This window comes from Ictidomys tridecemlineatus, chromosome 1, assembly GCF_052094955.1.
Source record: "Ictidomys tridecemlineatus isolate mIctTri1 chromosome 1, mIctTri1.hap1, whole genome shotgun sequence".
Taxonomy (NCBI): Eukaryota; Metazoa; Chordata; class Mammalia; order Rodentia; family Sciuridae; genus Ictidomys; species Ictidomys tridecemlineatus.
The window spans coordinates 50,339,600-50,363,264 of NC_135477.1; the positions used below are offsets into that span (position 1 = coordinate 50,339,600).

The 23,665-nt window shown below is 61.4% G+C and overlaps 2 protein-coding genes across 9 annotated transcripts in view; one reads left to right on the forward strand and one right to left on the reverse strand.

Moving 5' to 3' along the window:
• The window catches only part of Cdh23 (cadherin related 23), a 377,491-nt gene that overhangs the window by 71,558 nt on the left and 282,268 nt on the right, over positions 1–23,665 (reverse strand). For all 7 annotated transcript variants that reach the window (XR_013435513.1, XR_013435512.1, XR_013435514.1 and 4 more), the window contains 7 exons: positions 22,808–23,027; positions 21,178–21,330; positions 19,313–19,426; positions 16,376–16,524; positions 5,572–5,632; positions 4,739–4,887; positions 617–752 (listed from right to left, as the gene is read on the reverse strand). Coding sequence is in view for 4 of the 7 variants with exons in the window: in XM_078040863.1 (XP_077896989.1) it covers positions 617–752; positions 4,739–4,887; positions 5,572–5,632; positions 16,376–16,524; positions 19,313–19,426; positions 21,178–21,330; positions 22,808–23,027 (982 nt within the window). In the remaining 3 variants the exon portion in view is untranslated. The remainder of the gene's footprint in view (positions 1–616; positions 753–4,738; positions 4,888–5,571; positions 5,633–16,375; positions 16,525–19,312; positions 19,427–21,177; positions 21,331–22,807; positions 23,028–23,665) is intronic.
• Positions 10,038–17,462, forward strand: C1H10orf105 (chromosome 1 C10orf105 homolog). Of its 2 annotated transcripts, none has more exons than XM_040272153.2 (2): positions 10,038–10,340; positions 13,145–17,462. In XM_040272153.2, the coding sequence occupies exon 2, from the start codon at positions 13,150–13,152 to the stop codon at positions 13,549–13,551; it is 402 nt and encodes a 133-aa protein (XP_040128087.2). In that variant the 5' UTR covers positions 10,038–10,340; positions 13,145–13,149; the 3' UTR covers positions 13,552–17,462. The 2 variants fall into 2 exon arrangements, with proteins under 2 accessions (XP_040128087.2, XP_040128088.2); XM_040272154.2 differs by lacking the exon at positions 10,038–10,340 and adding an exon at positions 11,177–11,232.

Genomic DNA, 23,665 nt, shown 5'->3' on the forward strand with positions numbered 1-23,665 from the left:
TTCAGGGAGAGTGATTCAGCAAGAATGTCCAGCCCCCTCCCCTGGCCCTGTGTGGGCGGCTGGTGAGCCTGGGTGCTGGGGGGCAGGGAGCCGGGCAGGAGTGCCCAGTCCGCTCACGCTGTCCTGGAGTCCTCTGTCCCTCACTTTGCACTGCTGACCACAGCCAGCTCTGGGGCTCAGGGCCCTCGGCCACCTTCAGGTTGCCTGGACCAGGAAGGGAGCTGCCTGGGAAAGGCCTGGGAGCGCCAGGTCCCAGGTGACCCTGCAGGGCCTGGGGCAATGGCCGGCTGAGGCCAGTTCTTGACCTCCCCGAGACCTGCCCAGCCCCTGGCCACAGGCCAGCAGGGAACTGCTGGGTCCTGGGATGACACAGCTGGCCTTGCCCAGCTGTGACTCCCCCTCTGTCCACCCGGAGACTGAGACAGCGCCCTGACGGCAATCCTCTCAGGCCTGGGCATCTGGCGGGGAGTGACCAAGACTGTCCCAGGTGGCCCTCCCTGGCCTGGGAGCCCTGAACAGGGGAGCCCGAGTCATGGAGGATGACCGGTCCCTCAGGAGCAGGCCGGGAGGGTCCCTGTGAACAGCGGGGCTCCCTGGCTCCCGCCACCAGCCTCACCAGTGTCTCGGTCCGTGGCCCGGACCACGATCACCGAAGTCCCTATGCCCGCAGTCTCGCGGAGCCCCAGGCGGCTGTACTGCTGCTGCGTGAACACGGGGGCCTCGTCGTTGACGTCCTCCACGTACACGATCACCTGCGGGCCGGGCGCGAGTCAGGGGGGCAGGGTGAGGCCCCAGAGGCCGGCTTGCTGGTCTCTGCTCTCCCAGGCCAGCGGCGGGCAGCCCCGAGGGTCACCGCGTCCTCCCTCTTCCCCAGGCCCTGACCCCAGGCCGGTACTCAAAGGTGGCTGGTGTAGGAATAAACCTTATCCCACCCTCGGCCCTGCCCTGGCCCTGTGACTAATTAATGAGTGACTCTTGGGGGCCATCAGGTTTCTCAGCTGTGACACAGCCACACGGCTGCAGGGCGCCCGCCACGGCCACTCCAAGAGTCGTTAGGGAGACAAGATGGGCCGGAGCCGCCAGGAGGGTTGAGACTGACCCCTGCAGACCCCAAACCACGCAGCAGAAGAGACATGAAGGTGACAGCCACTGTGGCAGAGGACATTGACATTGGGGCCCCTTTAAAATCGTCACACGCTGTGGCACTTAGGAGAGGACTGACCACGCCCTGGCACCGGGGTGCTGGACACCAGGGCCTGGAGGGCGGAGGCACCGGGGAGTTTACTGACCCCCTTGGCCCCCAGGCCCTGTTGGTGGCCCTCACTGGAGTTCCCTGTGGCCTAGGGATGTCCCCTCTGTGCCACTTTGCTGGCTGCTTTTCTTCCTGGTCCCCATCCCCCGGGCTCTCCCTGGGGACCCTTCTTCCTAGTTGCTGTCAAGCCATCTCTGTCTTGGAGTTTGCTTCCCGGGGCCCAAGGCAATGGCCCTTCTGAGTTGTGCAATATGAACAGTGGCTCTCGCAGCTCCCCCATGGCCTCAGTGCCCGCCAGGGACGTGCGTATCTCGCACGGCAAGAATCAGGCTGTTTAACGGCGCCTGTGGGCGCAGAGGCGCCCCGTCTCCCCACGACCCCACCCTCCACAGGGCCACTGGAGAGGTTTGGCACAGGCGGGGACAGGGCAGAGAGCAGAGTGGAAGGAAGGACAAGGGCGGTGTCCGAGGGGACGCCCAAGGCCCAGAGCCCCTGCCTCCTTTCAGAGATGGCAGATGGAACGAGCTCAGAGAGGGGAAGGGACTTGCCCAAGGCCAGTCACTGGGAGAGCCATAAAGAGCGCAGGGTTCTCCTGCCCCCACCCGCCCAGGTGAGGGCTCTTGGCTCTACATGGGGGGGGGGGGTAAGCCGGTCCCAGAGCCGGTCCCAGGGCCCGCGGGAAACTGGCCAATTGTGTGTGTGTGTGGGGGGGGGACTGGGAAGGAGCCGCGAGGCTCAGCGTGGATTTCACGTGAGGTCAGCGACACTGAGAGGCCCCTGAGGCACAGGAAGCCCCAGAGCATTCGACCTGCTGACCACCACCACTTGGGTCAGCCTGGGGGCTCTTCATGGCATGGCCAGGAACTGGTGGGTAGGGGCACAGATCTCCTGGCTGCCGTAGGCAGAAAAGGCAGGCTGGGGGGGTGGAGGCTCTGGGCAGGGGGCGGGGAGGAGAGGCGCATGGGCGTGGAGGCGGGGGGCTCCCCCTTGGCTGCTCTCGGGGTGCGCACGGCCCTGCAGCGGCAGCTGGATCTTCAGACACCGAGAACCCGCTATGCAAACTGACGTGCCCACGGCGGAGCGCAGCTGTTCTCAGGCTGGAACCTTCTAAATCGGACTTGACCCAGAACTTGGCTGGGGAGATCCTGGGCGGGCGGCGTGGGGGGTCTGCCTAGGGGGGTGTCGGGAACGGTCTACCCGTAAACAGAAGCTGACCACCCGCCTTTCACACTGTGCACCTCCCCTTTCACACGGAGCCTGTTTGTTCCAACAACCTTGACACCAGGGCCCCGGGAAGAAACGGGCCAGTCGGACGGTAGGAGAGGAAGAGGAGGGAGGCGGCAAGGGGCCTGGCCGCAGGCCACCGTGCTCTGGATGGTTCCGGCCTTGTTTTCAGCGAGAAGCAGGAGGCGAGATGGTGTGTGGTTTGCAAACCCGAGAGACACAGCTGCACAGGAAAGCCACGGGCCTGCAGGGCTCTTGCTGAGCGGGAGGGGTCTGCCTGGCTGCTCAGAGAACCCACCTGCGTCCCCAGGCTGCACCCCCCAGGGACATGACAGGACAGGACAGGCATGCGTCCAGTCTCCACAAGGACCGGCTCACTCCGAGCTCCCTGGAGCCTCGTCTGGGCTGCTCCTGGTCCCTGAAGCAGGAACTGGAGGACGTGGGTGGGGCCCGTGAGCCATCTCTGTGGCTGCTGTTGGGAAACTGACTGTAGGGCCAAACTGGAGTCCAACACGTGGTCAGCAGGAAGTCCCTGGCTCTCAGGAATGTGGAGGCTGAATCCTCATCCCAGGGACCAGCCCCAATTCTCACCCCAAAGCTATCCCTGGGGGATGAGGCGGTGGCTTCTGGCTGCTCTGAGGAGCCACCTGGGGCAGTGTGGTGCAGTGGTCAGCACAGCATGGTGGTTAAAAGAACACACTGGAGCCTGGCTGGACCCCCACTGTGGGGTGACTCTGGACAGTGGCTCACTCTCCTTGGCCTCAGTGTCCTTGTCTGTAAAGCAGCCGTCTTAACAGTGGCGGCTCGCAGAGCTGATAGCAGGGCTGGGCTCCAGTGCACGGAGTGCTTAGAGAGACGCCTGTCACGGTCCTGGGAGGGGTCCTCGTTCCTCGGGGTTCAGGGACAGAGGAGCGCAGGGCCCCGCAGGTCCCACGGGGTCCCACCCTGCCCCGATGGACAGCCTGGCTGGTCTGTTTTACACGGCACCCTGGGGTGCTGCCGAGTACTTGGTTTTGAACCGTTGGGACCTTAAAATGATCTGCCGTCACAAGGCATCGAGAGGCGGGTGGGAGCCAGGAGGTCACATGGAGGGCTGTGGCCAGGAGGCCAAGGTCCAGGGACCATCCACGCTGTGCTGATGTCCGCCACTCTGTGGCTGAAGCGTCCCCACCAAGGGCGGTCCTGCCGTGGGTGTTCTGGTCTCCACGGGAGCCAGCGTTGGGGCCGTCACGCGTGGCGTGTGGCTACATGGCTGCCCGGGCGCACAGTCAGGTAACTGGGTCTGACCTCCCGTCACTGGGCTGTGTAAAACCCAAGGCATCGACCCCTGCGCTATTTCCATGTGGGCAGAGTCCCTGGGGTGGAGGTGGCTGCAGGCGCTCAGGTGTGACTTCCCACTGCTTCCTGGGGCCAGGCTGCCAGGAGCCGGCCACAGCGGGGCTGCCCCCCCAGCGCCCCCACATTGGGGGAGGCTCGGTCGGCCTCGGCTCATCGTTTCCGGCCGAGGGAGCAGCGGGTGGAGGTGGCGAGAGGAACAGCTGAGTCTGCCACTCGGTTCTGGGCAGAAGTCCCTGCCAGCTCTGCCACTTTCCCGTCTCCCTCCTGCTCTGGGTGACGTCTGGGTCTGACTCACTTTCCACCACGCCCGGGGAAGGGGCTGTGCGCGGCTGAGGACGTCATCGGGACCTCTTGAGAGGTCCTCTCCTTCTTGGTCATCCCCCTGTTGCGGACAGGAGTAGGCCAGCCTGGCCGGGGGCCGTGCCCATGTGTGTTTGACCATTTGGGGAGGGTGAGGTGGGCTTGGCTTCAGCTGGGCAGGTGAGGGTGGGCAGAAAGGGACATTGCTGAGGGGGCAGCTGGGAGTGGGCACTGGAATGTGTCAGGGTCATTTTCCCTGGAACGGGAACTGTGCTTGGACACAGAGGTGTGGGCTCAGGGCCTGGTTCTCCCACCAGAGCTCTGCTGGGCCTCGGTTTCCTCATCTGTAAGGGGATCTCTCGGGCACGCTCCAGGGCTGCGTGGACCTAGGGGTTACTATGGTGAGGACCCCTCTTTCATCCCTTGGGACAGACACTTGTGTCGGTGATCTTCCACAGCTGGGGTTCCCAGCCAAATGACCCAAACCCACAGCCCCAAATGCCACCTAGCACCTAAGTCCATGGTGGCCCTGCCTCCACCAGGCCACAACTGGTGGCCACCTTTGGTCCGGCTGCAGCCTTGGCCTGGCCCTGCGGTCGGCACCCAGCCCGCCCCTGGCCTCACCCTGACAGAGCTCCTCATGGGGCCCAGGTCCTGGTTGTAGGCCTCCACCACCAGCACGTGCGACGAGTTCCGCTCGCGGTCCAGCGGCCGGGGGCCTCGCCTCAGGAGCCCATGGCTGACGTCGATCTGGAAGTTGTTGCCGTGGTTACCTGCACGGGGCACACACCAGGTGCACGGGCTCAGCCTGGGGCCAGAGTTGGAAGGTCGACTCCGCACAGAGGTCTTGGGGACGTGACAGTGGCCAGGGGACCTCTGCTTCCTGCGGCCCTGGTCTGGCAGAGTGGGCGGTCAGGGGAGAAGTTCACCTGCCCTCTCTGCAGGGGAAGCCTGGGGTCTCCCTGCACCCTCACACCCGCAGGTGTGGGTGCCGTGAGGCCTTCTAAAAATTGCAGAAGGATCTGGGCTGTCACAAAACCAAACTCCCTGTGGGTGCTGGGTCCGGGGCTTAGTGGACACCTCAGGGCTGGCTCTGTGCCCTTCCCCCTGACTTTCCACTGGGGACCCTCCCTCCCCACACAGCCCAGGTCCTTTATGTAGGGAAACTGCACTCTTGGTTCCAGAAGGGGACAGATCAGCGTATGTCACACCGGCCATGGTGACGGCTCAGGGATGGGCCCTGATTCTAGCTGAACCAATGGCAGTGAATCCCTGGGGAGTTCCCGGGGCGGGGGCGCCCTGGACTCCAAGGCCCCACTCGTCAGGGTGATGGCTTTGGGAAGCACCCGGAGCATGACAGACTCCGGGACACAGCTATCACCTGAGCCCCCCGACTTGGTGCGAATCGTCGGAGTTCCGGATTCCTCCCTCCGGCCCCGTCCTGGGGGCCCACTCACCGTGGAGGATGCGGTACCACACACGCCCAAACTCGCCCTCGTCGGCGTCCGTGGCTTTCAACTGAGGAAGAGCAGACAGTGGAGTCACTTCTAACCCGCCGCAGGGACAGGAGGCGTCTGTGCAGCCCGGCCTCCCCTCCCCCACGCCACCCTGTCCCAGCTCAACCCCTGGCTTCCTGAGAGGCTGGGGGTGCGGGAGACCCTCTAATCCCCACCAAGATCTGGCTGTTGAGGGCCCATGCCAGCCCTGTGGCCTGCCCTCCCTCAGGTTGGGGGATGAGTGACAGCTGAGGCAGGTCATCCCCACGGCCATCATTCACTCCCCATCTGCCTCTCGAGGTGCCTGGGTCCCAAGGCGCATCTTGCCACACTTCTTTGTCGGTCACGCTGGGCTGCAGCCAGGCTGACCACCGTAAGGGCCTGACGTGGGAGTCCCACTCCCAGGTCCTGGCTCCATGATGGTCCACACGCAGACTTTCCTGCTGTCCCTGGGCACTATCTCTGCTGAACCCCCAGGTGGCCTGGCGCTCCCTGGTTACAAGGAGTCCGCCTCGAGGCTACCAGCAGAGGCACAGCTGACCCCGGGACAGTCCTGAAGGTCCAGAGCCCAACACCAACCTGGGGCAGGTGGAGCACTGGCCAGGTCACGCGGGAAGCAGCCTGAGGCTGCAGCCACCGGGTGGTTTGGGTGGAGGGGCCTGGTGAGGCCCCGATTCCTCAGCCTCCTCCTCCCCCACATCTCTCTCTAGCTCTGGCATGTGGGTGGAGGCAAGTGGTTCAGGAGTGTTCCCTGCTCAAAGCCGAGTCAGTCACACCCTTTGCTGAGATTTTTGACCTTGGGTCCAGAGAGTGAGGGAATCAGTTTTGTAGTAAGCTGTGGGGGCGTCAGTAGTGTGCCCCCACCATGGCCTCTCTGAGCTCCCCTCCGCCACTTTCTCCTTACCCACCCCACCCCAGGCAATTGGTCTCCTTGCTATTTCTTGAACACCAAGTGCATGCCAACCACAGGGCCTTTGCCCTTGCTTTTTCCTCTGCCTGACAATCTCTCCTTCCAGGTATTGGCATGCACACTCCCTCCTCTGCTTCAGACCTTTTAAAAATGTCATCTTCTCATCAGACCCTACCTGAACACTGTGCAGCCCTGCATCTGTGGATTTAACCAACTGAAGATTGAAAATATTTTTAAAACATTGTATCTGGACGGCAGAGGTCTAGACTTTCCCCCATGGTCATTAATACTAAAAGAATTCAGTATGACAACGGTTTCTTTAGCATTTACACTGTATCACAAGGAACCTAGGGATGATTTAAACCATACAATAGCAATGGAATATTCACCACAAAAAGGAGCGAAATTCTGTCACTTATGGCACCCTGGATGAAGCAGGTGAAATAAATCAGATATAGTGACAAATCTCACGTTCTCAGTTGTAGGTAGAAGCTAAAAAGTTGGTCTCAAAGATGTAGAGAGCAGAACAGTGTGGCCTCTCCCTGTGGGAGAGATGCGGGGGAGGCAGGGATGGAGAGAGGGTGGCGGACAGGTACCGGGTGCAGGTGGGTAGGAGAGGCTCCTGATGTTCTGCAGTGAGATACCTGTGGCTGACAGCAAATGGGTAAGTGGACAAAGCTAGCAGCCAGGATCCTGAACAGTCCCACTGCGAGAAAATGACTACCGTCTGGGGGGATGGCCACACCAGTTCCCTGATCTAGCCGTTACACACCGCATGTGCGTATTGAGGTTTCTGTATTCCATAAATATGCCCAATTATCATGTGTTAATTAAAACAAAAATATATTAGAAATAAAAAGTGAGCTGGGCAATGGTGATGCACCCCTGTAATTCCAGCAGCTCGGGAGGCTGAGGAAGGAGGATCGTGGGTTCAAAGCCAGCCTCAGCAACTTAGTGAGGCCATAAGCAACTCAGTGAGACCCTGTCTCTAAATAAAATTTTAAATAGGGCTGGGGGTGCCGCTCAGTGATTGAGTGCCCCAGGGTTCAATCCCCTGGTACCAAACAACAAACAAAAAAGGCGAAGTATATGGAAGGATGTAAGCTATGGGGTGTGTGTGTGTGTGTGTGTGAGTGAGTGTGTGTGTTTGTGTGTGTGCGTGCGGGTGCACACGTAGACTCAACACACTGTTTTATATCAGAAACTTGTGTACGCGTGGATTTGGGTCTCTCTGAGGGTCCTGAAAACAATCCGTGTAGATACCAAGGGACACTGTCTATGGAACTGCATCCCCTGCCAGGCCCTCCCTACCCCCATCACCTTCTGCTACCCTACGTCTCTGTACATTGCCCACGTCCCCACTGAACGAAGGAGCATCGAGTGAATTGTAAACACTTAGCAGAGCTTTAGTGAGGGCACTAAGGTGACATTCAGGAAGCACAGGGGAAAGTCACCCAACACGGAGCACTGGGGGGTCAGGGCCCCTGGCCCCTGGTACTCGGGAAGCCCTGCGGCACCTCTTTCCCTGGCTGATTGCCCTGGGTTCTGTGGGTGTCCTGATATCACTCCAGCAGGGCTCCTTGGCCTGATACAGTAGGAATCGGGTTTCTGTGTCATTGCCACCAAAGCCCCGACGCAGATTCCCTATCTTTGCCCACTGGACAGAGAAGAGAGGATGCAAAGACCAAGCCGGCAGAGGCCTTGGGGTGGGACTGGCCAGAGGAGACAGTGGAAAGTCGGGGAGGCCCTGGCTCAGCAGGAAGAGTTGGGAGGGACAACCAGGTGGGAATCATGAAGAGCCTGGGGAGGGACGGGATGCGTCCCTGTCTGGGGTGAAGAAGGGACATGGCAGCCTCAGGGGAACGGGGTGGGGGACACAGAGTGGTGGCGTGAGGCTGGTATGAGCATGACCAGCCTGGCAGCTGGAGTTGGCCTGGTTGGACCGAGGGACATTCGGGGACTGAGGCAGGTGCATCCAAGGACTTTGAAAAGCAGGCTGACGGCAGAGAGGAGGGAGAGCACGTTGGAGCAGCAGGAAGTAGTGTTCTGGGTCAGGTGCACCCAGAAGAGATTCCTGGCTTTGTCATTTATTGGCTGAGTGACCACGGACAAGGACTTCAGCACCCTGAGCCTCAGCTTCCTCATCTGTAGGTGGGCACAGTGGTGACCAGCCTCGCAGGACTGAAGGCTAGGTTGGAGGTAATCCTGCACACGTTTTGTCCGGGGCCTGGCCCAGGACAGGTGGTGAAGGCTGACAGGACAGCTTCCACCACCCTCTTGGGAAGCCCCCTGATTGATGCTGGGGTTGGGGACGGCTGGGTTCCCCTGCTGTGGAGTTCTTTCCGTCCCTTCCCTGAGCAGGGACAGACACTAAGGTGCTTCATCCATTCAGATCTGGGAGGACAGGACAGGGGAGAGGCTGAGCTGCCCAGAGGCTGTTCTTGGGACTTCCTCAGTCACAGTGAGATTTCCTGATGCCTGCTCCCTGCGAGCCGCACTGCCCTCGAGTTTTGCCTCCTCTGTCTCAGGAGCAGAGGCCCAGTGGCCAGCCGGTTTGGGCCAAGGAGGTCAAGGAGACCAAGGGTGGCCGAGTCTGGGAAGGAAGACGCAGGAGCCCCAGCGTGGGCTCTGGGCGCCTGGTGCCAGCCGGGTCTGGGGAGATCACCAAACCTCCCACCCACCAAGTCGCTGGGTGGCCGTGGGCAGGTCACAGCTCTCTGGAACTCAGTGTGGTCATTGTAGGAAGAGAAAGATGATCTTGAAGGGTCTCTGCAGCTTTGACAGTCCATGGGGAGGCTCCCAGCCATTTGGGGGTGGCAGACAAGGCCTCTTTCTGTGGTCAAGGTTAAGTGCAGGAGGGAAGAATTTTAAAAAAATGATGGTTCATAAAGATGTGGGGGTCCAGGCTCAGGTCTCGGACGCGGCCACGACTCCTCCTGTGCTGCGTATCTGGGAGCTCAGAGGCCCTGGGGGGCGGCTTCTCCCAGCAGCAGCTGGTTGCCAGGGTAGATCTCGCTTCCAGGAAGGCAGGAGGCTGGGGAGGGTGTGCGTGTGTGTGTGCATGTGTGCGTGTGCGTGTGTGTGCGTGTGTGCATGTGCGTGTGTGTGCGTGTGCGCGTGTGCGTGTGTACGTGTGTGTATGTGAGTGTGTGTGCGTGTGTTGGAGAGAACCCAGGGCCCACCGTGGCTCTGGCCGTCCCCCCATCCCTGTCCCCCTGTGATCTCTTTGACCTTCGCCCCTCAGTTCTGCAGCTGGACACCTTCAAAGGAAGCTGTTTTTCTGAGAAGCGGAGAGAGAGGCCCAGAAGGCTGGGCCAGGGGATGCGGCAGGGGGCCTCAGGGCTGCCAGGGCCCATCATTCCTCCGCTCCCCTCCTGCCGCTTCTCTCCCCAGTAACCTGGGGGCTGGCAGGCGCTGAATAGCCACCCGCTGGCTGACGCGCCCACCAGGCTGTTGGAACTTCCAAGGGAGAAGGTGAGCGCTGAGTGGCCTGGGGACAGTTCCACCCGCCCCTGTTCCCCCAGCTCCTCCGCCCCTGAGAGGCCTCCAAGGAGACCGGCCAGAGTGAGGCGGCAGCCCCTCTCCTCTTCCCCCCCAGTTGCCATCCCTACCCTCCTGGCTGTCCCCTCCCCCAAGGCAGGGCCAACTCTCTGCAAAGCCAGGTCCAGCTGGAGAGCTGGGAGTGACCCGCTCCGCCAGGCCTGGCCGACGGAGGGTGCAGGCGCGGCACAGCCCAGGGCCTGGTGGGGTCCCGGGGGCCTCCGCTGGACGGCTGAGGACCCTGCTCACCGAGCTCAGCCTGCCGAGGGCTGGCTCTGAGGTCAGTGCTCGGGGACCGCAGAGCAGGTCTGGGGAGGGAATGGGGGTGAGACCCCTGCTGGGGGGCCCTGGGGAGGACTGAGGTGTGCTCAGGCCTCGGCAAGCCCTCTGGTTCTGCAGAGAGCAGACAGGGACAGTGAGGTCTCGAGGCCCAGGCCACACAGGCCTCTCTGCTCTTACAGGCCCCATTCTGTGAGACTCTGAAGGAAGGGAGAAGGTTCTAGAGTGAGCTTGCATGATGCAGCCAGAGTAGGACTTCAGTTCCCACTGTGTCCAAGACCATCCCTGGCTTGACTTGGAGGGCCTCTTTCCTGTGACCCAGCTGGCCCTCGCTGGCTGGTCAGCAGAGGGTGTGGACAGAGCCTGGTGGCTGGATCCCCCATGCTCTAGGGCACCCCAGGAATGGTCCAGTCTCGTTTTGACTGAAGCCGGCCTAAGGCCTGGAGCCCGGACCTCTGGGTGGCCTGCCGGCTTCTCCCAGTCTATCGGGAGGCCCTGGACGTCCGACACCAGCACTGGTAGAATCAAAGCTTCTTCCAGCTCAGACTCTCCTCTCCTTTCTCCAGCCCCCTCCCAGGCCAGCCTAGAGGGACAGCTGGGCCCGGAGGGAGACGCAGCGGGTCCACCCCACCCCTCCTGCTGCTCAGACTCAAGGAAGGGCCAACCCGCACATAGTGCCCAGCCAGAGAGCCCTCCGGCTTGATGCCTGAAGGGCGGAGGCCCTGGGCAGCTAGACGGGCGTCAGAGTTTCCAGGCGGGAGCTGGGAGGGGTCGTTTTCTGTCTGGAAGTGCCAGGGGGGGAGTGGAGGGGCCCGTGGGAAGTGGGGTGGGAGCTCTGGAAGCCCTCAGTCTGCTGGGCGCAGGGAGCCAGAAGTTAGGTCCTGAAGCTACCGGTGAGTACCTGGGGTAGGACAGGGGCTCCAGGGCTGGAGGACTGGGCGGCCATGCTCCCCTCCCCGCTGCCTGCCGACAGGGATTCACATAGCTATACGCAGAACCTGGGCAGGACGAGTCTCTCCTGCTGGGTTTTGGTGCTGGAGAATTGTCTGTCTGTCTGGTCTCTCAACCTTTCCTTCTTTCTTTTTTGGGTTCTGGGGACTGAACCTAGGGGCACTCTACCACTGAGCTACATCCCCAGCCCTTTTTATTTTTTTGAGACAGGGTCTTGCTTAGTTGCCAAGGCTGGCTGTGAACTTGAGATCCCCCTGCCTCAGCCTCCCCAGCAGCTGGGGTTGCAGGTGTGGGACCCTGTGCCCAGCTGAAACTTGACTCTTGAGACCTGGGTCAGACTAAGCTGCCGTGGGGAAGAGGAAGCTCTGCTCTTCTTGGCCTCAGGAAAGACTCCAGGGTTGAACAGAAACAATCAGTCATATTAGACCCTCTTTTGAATCTCCTGTCCTGTGTCTGTAGAATTCAGAGATCATAAATGCCGGCCTGTGAGCTGGACGGAGCCCATTGAGATTAGAATTGGCCGGTGGAGTGTTTCAAATATCGGAAAATCCATTTCAAAATGTTTGGAATCCAGTTTATTTGGCCTTTGTTGTCTCCCTCTTGCTTGTTTTCCTCCATGTTGCTTTAAACACATTGAATGAGTTGCCAACATTGAAACATCAGGAATATTTATCTTAAAAAAAAAAAAAATCCAGTTTCTGGCTTCCCTTGGGAAACTGGAAGAGCCCAGTACCTGGGGCCAGATCCAGGGAGCAGGACCATAGGCCTGGGCTGGGGGGCAGCCAGTGCTTCCAGGGAGCCTGCCCACCTGTCCTCCCTGTCCATGCCTTATCTGCCACCCAGCCACAGGAAGCCAAAAGCTCAGTCTCTGTATCTCCACAGACACCTGCCGTCCTGGGATGACCTTGAACCTAACAGGAAGGCCTGGAAGTGCATGAGCTCTGGGCAGGTCCGGCCCACCTGGCCAACTCCTTGTGGGCTTATTTCCCACCTGTTCCTAGAGCAGCTCAGGGGGTGGGTTGGGGGCCCAAGGGGTAGGAAGGAGACGTGGCCAGGAGTCCGGGAACTTGCTTTTGGCCTTTGCTTAGCCACTGGCTCACAAAGGGACCCTGGGCTTGGCCTTCCCCTCTCCGGGCCTTGACTTCCCTGCCTGTCATGGGAACAGGTTGGACTGCATCGGACGGCAGCCACGGGAACATTCACGGAGCCAGGCAGGTGTGCGCTGGACCTGAGGGTGCGTGGTGGGCTGGGCTCCCTGTCTAAAGTGGGCAGCTGCTGGTACCAGAAAGGCCCATGGCCCAGTGTGGCCAGTGGTGAATTTCTGGAGTTTTGAGAGGAGCCAGGCTTCCAGATGTTTACGGAACCTCTGTTTCTCTTTTTCTAAAATCACAGCTAAAGGTGCTGCCAAGACCTGGTGAAGCCTGGGGACCCTCGTCTGCAGCACCAGGGCCCCTGCCAGCTAACTTATAACCTATGACTTGCCCTGGTCACAGGACAAGTTATTGATGGACTTGGATTTTGATTCCAAACTTTCAGGTCTAAGAGTACAGCCATTCGTCAGAATTGGTTTCTAAATGTGAAAGGCATTACCCTCTGTCTCCTCCGTGACAGATGGGCAGGGGCGAGAGGGGAAGAGGCCCCAGTCCAGGTCCACTCCACCACTTACAAACTGGTGGGACAGGCCCGGGGCCTTGCTACCTCTCTGGGCCTCACTGTCGTAACCTATCACATGGCCATCATGCTACCTGGTTTCACCAGGCCCAGTCCCCATCGATGTCCCCAGATAAGTCTCTCCCTGCCCTGAGCCTCGGGTTCCGCTGACCTGTGCTGACCTTCGGTTCCTTTCTGTTGCAGGAGACATGAGCACAGAGGGCTCCAGTCTCTCCAGCCCCAGGGCCGCCAGCCCCCAGGACACCTTCACGGCTCCTGTCACCCCTGGGACTCTCACTGGGGCGACGGACCCCCTCCCTGTGCTCATCGCCCTGGCCTGCATCTTCCTCCTGCTGGCTTCTTGTCTACTGTTCCTGATCCTCTGCAGGCCGGCTGCTCTGGACCCCCGCCACCGCAGGGCCCGCGAGTGCATGCCCCACCACCCCGAGAGCCCCAGCGAGCCCCGGCTCCGGCTTTGGAAGCGCCTGGGCTCCCTGCGCCGCTCTCTGCACGGCTTCCGGAGGGAGCGGCTCACGGCCCCTCCACGGCCACTGCCAGGCCACGACAACACCCCGGGCAGCTGTGACTGCACGGAATCGACCAAAATGTGACAGGCGTTTCCAAACAGATGCCCCCACTATCCTCCACCCCCGGCAGATCCTCCCGCCTGGGACTTCTGGGACTCCAAGCCACCTGGGCCCTGTGCTCACCTCCAGGGCTGCCCTGGGCACCCAGCAAGGGTCCTTTCCCAAAGGTGGTCCCTGAACAACACACTCTTTTCTGTGGACCTCTTGCTGCTCTTGCTAAAAGATCCCAGGATCAAGAGGTGAGCTCTCCTGGCCATCTGTGCCCTTGGCCTGAGGCTCTGGGGGTGCAACCCGGAACTCTCTAGGGTCCCTTTCTGGTAACCAGGCACCAACCACTCCTGGAAACAGCACCCCTGTCCCCCAAGAGGAAGTCTGCCCCTGATTCCAGGGCCAAACCCAGCTCAGCCTATACCCAGGCAGGGCCCTGTCCTACCACCTGCACCATCTCGGTGCCCAAGGCAAAGGGACCCAGGGACTCCTTGTCTTGGTTTCCTGCCCTGCCAGCATCTGCCTGCTGACCCGTGGACAGCCTCAGCCTCCTGGTGATCAGACGCCTGGGTGCTGGCTAGGGGCCCTGGACCCCTGTCTTAGCAGCCCACTCAGCTGCCCAGGCTGGAACTGACCAGGAAGGGGCCGGGATGGGTGAAGAGGTTCCTGCCAGAAGCCAGGAAGAGGCTTGTCAGTGTGCAAGGGGGCTGGCCACCGTCAGCAGCTCGAGGGATGCCACTGGCCTCTGAAGACACAGAACACAGGGAGCCGCCTTCCCTCTGGTATGCTACCAGACCTCCAGGACAGCCGCGGGTCCTCGGGCCTGGACCACACAAGTCCGCTGTCCATGCACCTGGCTACTGACTGACCTGCCAAAGGAATCCTGCCCAGGATGTCCTTCTTAGAACCCCATGTCCTTGGCCTCTCTTCCCAAGGCCAATGCTAATCACTTTGGTTGGACATCAGATTTGGAGCCTGGGAAGAGGGGACCTAAAATGTCCAGCCCCTGTCCCAGAGTCAGCGGGCCAGGCCCCACCCACAGTGACCCACAGTGCGGCTGGCCAGGTCTCCTTGAGGACTGAGCTCTGACTGTGCCATTTCTCAGCTCTGATCCTTCACCGGGGCCCTAATGCCCACGGGCTGTGCCCATGCCACTGTGAGCAGAGGACTCTGGGAGCTGGCCCAGTTCATCTTTTACCCTCACCTTGACCCGAGACCACCTGGCCTCTCCACCGGGGGCGTGTGCTTCCCCCCGAGGCCTTCTGTGCAAGGCCTTCCTTAGTCCTCCAAGGGAGCTGCCCTCCTGCCTGGAGCTCCGTGCCCACCTGTCAGGGAGCCGAGAGCAGCCTCCTGTGGGCAGCGGGTGGCAGTCTTGTCCGCACCCTCTCTTCTGCCAGCCTGGGAGCACAGAGAGCCAGTCCTTGCTTTGACTCACCAGCTCTGGCAGAGGCGTGGGGCCCGTTACTGGAGCGAGGGTGGCCCCGCTGCCAGCATCCCCCTCCCCAGGGCAGCAGGGGTCCTGGCGGAGCCTGCCGAGCACACCTGCTGCTCCTACAGGACCACTGCCTCCGGCTGGCCTGGGTGGAGTCATCACTGTCTTTCTCTCTGGCTTAGCGTGACCTCAAAGAGGGAGCCCAGCTTTGCAAAAACTCTTACCAGGGCCTGGGAGAAGGCACCCTAAGGCCCCGAAGTTCTCCCTGCAAAGTGGGGGACAAGAGGGAGCCCGATGTCACTCAAGAACTCTAGGGTGTTGGTCTGAGGACTGTTGTGTAGATAGAAACCAATTCTCGGGGCTGGGAAGTAAGGCAGGCCTCCCCCCACGGGGTCTTGTTCTTCCCTCCCTTCCTGCTTGGTCACCCCTTCCTGGTTCACTTCCCCCAGGGCCTCTCCGAGACACCCCGGGCTGACTCAGTCGGTAGTGGGTCCAGCACCCCCAGGGTCCCCTGGTCAGCAGGCTCTGCTCTTGTGTTCTCTTCCTGGGGGGGGTGGGGGGTGGGAGGAGGCTCTCAAAGCTCTGGCTGTGCCCCTAAGTGGGCAGGCAGCGGCAGGTCCTGGGAGGCCTCTCAGGTACCACAGGGGGAGGCTCACAGCTTCAGGTGCAGGGCTCTGCAAGTCTGCACCAGCTGAGGCCGGAGCAGGGAAATCCTTCTCCTTCCTCCTTCCAGAACCCGCCCCAGGCCTTGTAAGTCCCCGGGGCTTCCTATCTCCCAGTTCCTTGGTCTCCTTTCCTGTCTCCTCCTGTCTCCTGCTCCTCGTGGGGAACCTGGGCACACTCCCAGCTCCCGCTTCCTCCCATCCCAGCACAGGAACCTGCCTGGCGGGCAGGCCCAGCTTTGCAGTGTTTGGCTGCCCCTCTGAGTGCAGCTGGAAAGCCCCTGAGTGGGGAAGGGAGCCATTCTTCCCGCCCTCTCCCGGCAACCAGGCCTCAGGGCTGCGGAGGCGGGTCCTCCGGTTCCTTGGAGCCTCTTAGCCGCCACCCTACTCTGGGCCCAAAGAGCCCTTTCTTCTTCAGTTGTCTGTGTCCCAAGAGGGGAGCTGGGCCAAGGGCTGTGAAAGCCCCTCTGTTCTGGCCTCCGGGCCCTGGCTCTCTCTCCTCAGCTCCCTTCTGGGAAAGTGTGACCTCTGTGTCCCCTCTCCACTCTGAAAGGCCCTTTGGGGTGGGGTGGGGTGCAGAGGAGCTGGGAGAGAGAGGCCAAGGCCTTTCTGTTTGCTGGGGAGCCAGGCCCTGTCCCAGGTCCTCCTCAGGACCTCTCCCCTTTCCATCCCCCCATGCCATAACGCCACCGAGTAGTGCTCTCAGAGCCGAGGGTGGCCCTGCCTGCTCCCAGCCCGCCTGACCACGGGGTCCCGGGCCACCTGCCTGCACGATGCTGTGGCCCTCGGGGATGTCCTCGGGGACGCTGGCCTCGTAGCTGCTCTGCAGAAAGATGGGCCGGTTGTCGTTCACGTCCAGGACGGTGACAAACACGGTGGCCGTGCCAGTGCGTCGCTTGCCTACGGGGCCGTTGTCTGTGGGAGTTTTAGGAGGACAGTTAGTGGCTTCCTGAGGGGCAGCTTTCCGGGCCCCTGCCCGCTCCTGGGCTCCAGCCAGACCCCCGCCCTGTTCTGCCCCACGGGCCGGGTGTTTGCAATGGTGACTCTTTCTCTTCCCACCATGACACCAACAGCACACAGAAACAGGACCATGCACTGGGCACTGTTCTCAGTCCTCACCCATTTCACAGAGGAGGCAACTGAGGCACCCAGCAGGTGAAATGGCCCAATGCCTGGGGACCTGCGAATGCTGATTTTTTTTGGAAAAAGGGTCTTTGAAGATGTAATTAAGTTAAGGATCTTGAGAAGAGATCATCCCGGACCTTCAGGTGGGACCTAGACCCAACAATAAGCATCTTTATGGGAGAGACATGCTGGGGGGGGGGGAGGTGCACGCCTGTCTGTAGGGCCAGCACTCGAGGGTCTGAGGCAGGAGGACTGCAAGTTTAAGGCCAGCCTGGGCAACTGAGTCCCACCCTGTCTCAAAAAAGAAAAGAGAGAGAAGGCAGAAGGAGACTTGAGACAGGGAGAAGGTCACATGGAGATGAAGCCACCAGCCAAGGAGCACCCACAGCCATGGGAAACCGGGCGTCGGGGAAGGGTTCTCCCCTAGAGCCCGCGGAGGGACTGCGGCCCTGCTGACCCCTCCTTGTGAACTTCCAGACCCAGGAGAGATACATTCTGGTGTTTCAAGCCACCCAATCTGTGATGCAAATGGAGGACACAGACACAGGCTGTGAGATGGCAGAGCCAGCAGCTGGGGGTGAGGAACAGGGGAGGGAGCTGTCCTCTGCTCCTGTCCATCGATGGTGGGCAGAATGTGGGACACCCACGATCACAATTTCTCAAAAGAAATGGAATATCTGAACTCTTAAACAAGAGCTGTCACTGCTATTAAAACCCTGGGGCTTAGAGACGGGCCGCAGGGCAGATCTGGCTGGGGGTGGGGGGGTCTGCACTCAGGGGCCTGGTCCTGGCTCCTAAACCCTAGGTGTCCATCGGGGACTCTGCAGAACCCTCCCAGCCTGGGGTGGGTGAGGGTGGAAGCCTTGGCCCTGCCCAGGACAGCTGTTGGGTTGTCCTCCCTGGAGGAAGGAGCTGCGCCCAATGTTTGTGACCAGGCCAGGGTGGTCACCCCAGGGAGAGGCGTGGTAGCTGGAGTTGGCTGGGAACCAAGGGTGACTCTGCTTCTGCCCCAGGCTAGCTGGCCACATGCCGGATGCAGTCACCTCCCCAGGCAGATCCTCTTACCTCCCAAGCTCTCCCCCAGCCTAGCCTCCCGCCACCCCGAGGGGCCTGCTCACTGGCCCCGGCTGGGGACGCTGAGCTGGGAGGCCACCCAGAATGTCGGAGCCTGAGCCCTTTCCTCCGAAACTGCGGCTGGACTCAGAGGGGATGAGGGGTCTTCAAGGGTGGGCAGAAACAGGACGGGGGTGTCCAGGCAGGTTGGACTGGGGATGAACTGCACCGGAAACAGTGAGTCAGACAGCTCATCCCGCCCCCTACCCTCCAGGGCCCTGAAAGGCTCCCAACTGCCTGAAGATCAAAGTCCAGATTTCCAGTCCAGCCTTAGGCTTCCCAAACCCAGGTCAACCGACCGAGCGGTCAATTTTTCTTTCTTTCTTTTTTGGTACCAGAGATTGAACCCAGGGGTGCTTAACCACTGAGCCACACCCCCAGCCCTTTTGCATTTTATTTAGAGACAGGGTCTCCCTGAGTTGCTGAGCGCCTCACTGTTGCTGAGGCTGGCTTTGAACTCGCGATCCTCCTGTCTCAGCCTCCCAAGCCGCTGGGATTACAGTTGTGCACCTCGGCGCCTGGCAAACCGAGAGCTTTCTGATCTTGGTCTTCTCTCTCTAGTGTAGGCCAACCTTGGGAAAACTGCTTTCTCTCTCTCTCTCTCCCTCAGACCAGGCCCTGAGTGTTCCTCTGTTGACTGTCCCCCACTCTCTGACTCTGAGGCCTGGGATTCCGGGCAGGAGGCTCTGCCCCAGCTCCAGGCATGGGCCCGGGGCTTAGGCCTAACCAACCCATGCACCTCAGTCCCCTGGTCACAACAAAGGCTCAGTGACGGCCCTGGGACAGACAGAACTAATCCGAGCTAATCTGCGGCTTCTGCTGGGGCCCTGTGTAAGAAGCAAGGTCTGTCTGCCCTGCCTGCACTTGAACCTGAGAGGGTGGAAAGGCGGGGTGGGTGGGTGGGGCTGCTGCAATGATTTGCCGCCACCAGGTGATGCAGGGCAGGAAGAGCCAGCCAACGTGGATCCCCAGGCCAGATGGCTCCACCTGGGCCTGAATCCAGTCGCACCTCCCGCGAGGTCTCCGTGGACTGGTTCTGGGAGCCCACAGAGCTGAGGTCAGCTTATTCTATTTTTAAACGGGCCATCCAGAGAGTCCGACCTGGCTCCAGGGCATCTCGGAAGCCCTCCTCGGCCTCGCCCACTCCCTGTTCCTGCCCCCCGTGTGCCCATGCGCCTGCGCCCTCCCTGCTCCCTTCCCGCTCTCTTTGGCCTGGCGCTGCAGCGGGGGTCTCCCTGCTGGCCTCTGCTGGCTCCCAGGAAGCCCTGCCTTAGCATCCTAAGCTTCACGTACAGCCCGGAGCGTGAGCCTGGGCTGCAAGTGCCAGCGCTTGGTGGCACTTTGTTCACTGGCCTCAGGGCAGAGTCCCTCCTTTGGCTCCACGCCTGGCCTCTGGGAGCCTCCATGTGAACTCTGCCCCGTGAGGCCGTGTTGGTGGTGTGTGTGTGGCCCAGCTGGCACGTACCGATGGCCTCCAGGACAAGTGTGTATGCGGCAGTGGTCTCGCGGTCCAGCCCCACCACCGTCCTCACAAAGGCATCGCGGTAGCCCACGCTGAACTTCCCGTCCACGTTTCCCTCTGTGGATAGAAGAGAAGGAAGCTTCGGGTTGGTAGCAGAGCTCCAGGATCAGGCAAAGGGAGCTGCCCCCCAAGTCTCTGCTGCATGCCTGGGGTGGCCCAGGAGGGAGTGCCATGCTCAGGTCAGCCCTCCCCAGGGGCTGCGATGAGGGCACAGCTGCATGGGCCAGGTTCCTGGACATAGGGGCATAACGTTTATTGAGCACCTACTACATCCTGGCCATTCCACGTTGATGGGTTCATTTAACCTCCATTTGACAGAGAGGAGAAACGGGTCCTTTTCTGAGGTCATGACATGCTGCCCCTTCTCCACTCTGCCCCCTGCCTCCCTGCAGAAGTGGCTGAGCAGTTAACTTGAGTGGGAGCTTTGAAATGTGGCCCAGGACTTTGGGCTCAGCTGAGCGTTGCTCAGGCCCTGGATCTCCAGGGCTAGCAGGGCACGGCTGAGATCCAGTCTGTATGGAGGCACCGGTGTGTGAAGAGCAGGGCGGGTGGACAGAGACAGTCTTCCTGCGTTCCAGGACAGGTGGGAAGCGTGAGGGTCTCTTCTCTGTGGTTGCACAGGGCTGGGGACCACATGGGAACCCCTCCCCTGTGAGCTGCAGGCAGTGTCGCACTCTGGGCAGCAGAGGGCGCCACGGTACTAGGTTTGGGGAGAGCTGGGACCAGGACTCTGCAGAGGATCTGGAAGGGCTCTCAGCAGGCCAGAACCCGCCCCTTGAGTCCCGGGAGTGCGTCCTGGGGCTGCCAAGAGCTCCCTTGTCCTTGCTGGTTTGCCCCTGGAAGTGTCCTGGCCCCACTCCTCTAGCACTCCCCAGTGTGTGAAGTACCATGTGTAAGGACACATCTGGCTTCCAGCAGGGACAGGAAGAACTAAGGAATAATTAGTGTTGGTGACTGAGCCCTGGCGCTGACTGCCACGTGCAGGCTCTGGGTACCTCGCCTTTCCTGGGTCAGTCCTGAGGACCAGGCTGGAGGTCGCCCCGTCGGGTAGGGAAGCGAGTGGCTGCAGCGGCCCTGGACGGGCTGTGAGCCGCGGAGTCCAAGCTCCAGGCCAGAGGAGTCAGGGAGCCAGAGTGCGCACTGCACACGTGTGCAAGCGCGCATAGTAGGCATGTGCTTGGGTGCGCGTGATGTGGCTGCGGGCCAGTCGTGAGCAGAGAGGGGACAGCCCTGTAGAGGGGCCACTGGAGGGCTGAGGGCTGAGGGCTGCCGACTCTCCCCACCCCCGCGTGTCCTGGCACTTCTCGGGTGAAGGGTGCCCAGAAGGATGCCCAGCCCAGGGAAGGACCGCCATCCTGTCCATCCTGCCACCGCGGCAGACGTGGCTAATCCATCGTGGCTCGTGTTCCTGGTCGCGACAGGACAGGGCCCCATCATCTTTGGCCACGGCTGTCCAGGGGGGAGCTGGTCACCATTTTAAAGCTAAACCAACTGACTGAGGCCCCCCAAGCCGGCTGCCTCTAAGCAGATGGGCGTTCTCCATGTGGGTAAGGGGTCCCCGGGGAAGGACAGGCCACGTACCCCAGTCACTCTTCCTCACCCTGACTTGGGGTGCAGGGGGAAGCCAGCCAGTCCTCCCTCCCCTGGGTCACCCCTTGACAGGTTCGGGAGGTCCCCAGGGAGCCCGACCAGAGTGATGGAGCTGCAGGGCCCTTGGGGAACGCTGCACACCCTCCGTGACGCAGGGGCGAGCCCCGAGCCCCGAGCCCCGAGCCCCGAGGCCGCCGCTCCAGCCGCAGGCCGCCCACCTGTGATGAAGTAGCTGAGCTCGGCGTTGAGGCCCACGTCGTTGTCGGTGCAGTTCAGCCAGACCACCCGGAACTCCCGCGGCACGTCCTCGGACACGGACACGTTGTACACGGCCGGGGAGAAGGTGGGCGTCTCGTCGTTCACGTCCAGCACTGTGGACACGGGGACACGGGGACACGAGCTAGGCCCGGCTCCTCAGGCTCCTGCCCCGCACCCAGCAGGAGTGGGATTTGCAAGGGAGCCGCCAGCCTTGAGTGGCGCTTGTGCCAACGCCTGCTGGCCATGAGCCCCGGCCTCCTGTGCCTGCTGGGCCAGAGCGGAGCTGACCAGAGCTCCCTCATGGCCCTGCCTCTGGGCTGATTGCTGCTCATACTGTCAAAGAGAGGAGAGAAAATTCCAGAATCCCTCTGGACCGTGCCTGACAATGACAGCAGAGATCACAGTGACAATCACAGGGACGGGGTAGGCTCTTCCATGCGCTAAGTGCCATCCTCACAGGACCCCACGCAGGCCACCGGGCATCCCTAGGAGGCGGGCACCCTCGGGCACAGCCCCAAGCTGGGGATACAGAGACTCAGAGCCAAGGGACTGGTCTAAAGTCCCAGGGACAGAATGGGGGGGGGGCAGGCTCTTGGGGAGGCCTGGGGCGTGAAGGACTCCTCCCCCACAAGGTTGAGTTTCCCCCAAAGATTTCCCCCAGCTCCATGTGCCAGGCCTCTCTTCCTGAGGCTGGCGGGCTTGGGGTGACCTTCACAGGGAAAGGGCCCCGCCATATGGGCTACCCCCCGTGGTACCCGCAGGGACAGTAATGGGCTCGTGGGACGCTGTGGCCTCTGCTGAGCCCTGGGGAGAGGCCCTCTGGGTCCCCTCCCTGTTAATCGTGGTGAAGAAGCCGGTCTTCCACCTGGCACCAGGCTCCCAGGGACAAGCCGTGGGTCGACAGGACAGAGATGTGGCCTCCGTCCTGGGTCCTGAGTGGGGGCCAGCAGGCGTGCCTGCTGAGCTCCCTCCCCCACACAGCTGGCCTCCTCCACGCCTGTGGAGCCACAGGAGCCAGACGGACAGAATGGGCTGAGGGGACGGGTCTCCGTGCAGTCTAAGCTCGGCACCTGTTTCCCTGGAGTCACTCCTGGCCCGGTGGCCATGACTCACGTCTGTGTCCCCACCCTGTCTGGACAATTAAAGGCACATCCCAAGCAGATGAGAATGTCCTCCACCCGGGCCCTGAGGGTCAGCTCAGGGGGACAATCTTGGGGAACCTGGGGATGTGGCTGCCTTCTCCCAGGTCGGGGAGACCCTTCACTCTCCAGAGAGACTCTCCCAAGACCAAGGCTCCCTCCACAGGCCCCCCGCCCTCCCCTGCCTGCTCCCCCCTGGGGGTCCCAGGGCCGGCTCCGACCTCCCTGTGTCTCCTGGGGTCAGAGACCAGGAGGGGTGGGGGGACCTTGGCAGGGTCTGGGGCCCTGATGGCGGTGGCCAGATGGGGACAGGCTTTGCTGGCATCCTTAGCATGGCAGAGACGGGCGAGCTGTGAGGTGCTGAAGGGTCCAGCTGGGCAGGGTGCCCGTGGCCAGTGGGCACCGTGGTGAGTATGGACGCCCCCCGCCCCTGCGAGGCTGGTCTCCTCACCGCGGACGGTGAGCGTGCTGGTGGAGCTCTTGGTGGGCGTGCCCGCGTCGCTGGCCACCACCCGCAGCTGGTACTCAGCGATGCGCTCGCGGTCCAGCTCGGCGGTGGTGATCACCACGCCGCTGCTGCTGTTGATGAGGAAGTCCATGCGGGGCATGCCCACCTGCATGCGGTAGGACACCAGCCCGTTCAGGCCCTCGTCCAGGTCAATGGCCACCACCTGAGGGAGGAGACAGGCTGTGTGAGGTGCCAGGCCACTGCCCCAGTGTGCCTCCTGGAGGCTCTCTAAGGACAGCTTGAGAGAGCTGACAGAGGTCCAGGTGGGCTGCTGTCCAGAAGCACTGGGTGAGGCTGCAGGTGGGCAGGGAAGGGACTTTCTGGAACTTTCTAGGACTTCCCCTGAGTAAGGCCTCCCAGGTTCCTTCCAGCGGGCCCTGGGTTCCCCAAACTCTCCAGTGGCCCAGAAATCTCCCCTCGTCCTCCAGCCTGTGATGCTGGCTTGCAGCAGTTGGCCAGTTCAAAGCCCCTTCAACAGATGAATGAATGGAATACTACTCAGCCATAAAGAAGAATGAAATTATGGCATTTGCCAGGGAACGGATGGATCTGGAGGCTATCATGCTAAGTGAAATAAGCCAGTCCCCCCAAACCAAAGGCCAATTGTTCTCCCTGATACGAGTTGCTAACACACAACAAGAGGGGCAGAGAATAGAAGTTCAGTGGATTAGATAAAGGGGAATGAAGGGAACGGAGGGGTGTGGGAAAGACAGCGGAATGAGTCGGACACAACCTTCCTCTGTTCATATATGAACACACGACAGTAAACTCCACCCGATGGACACCCTCAAGAATGAGATC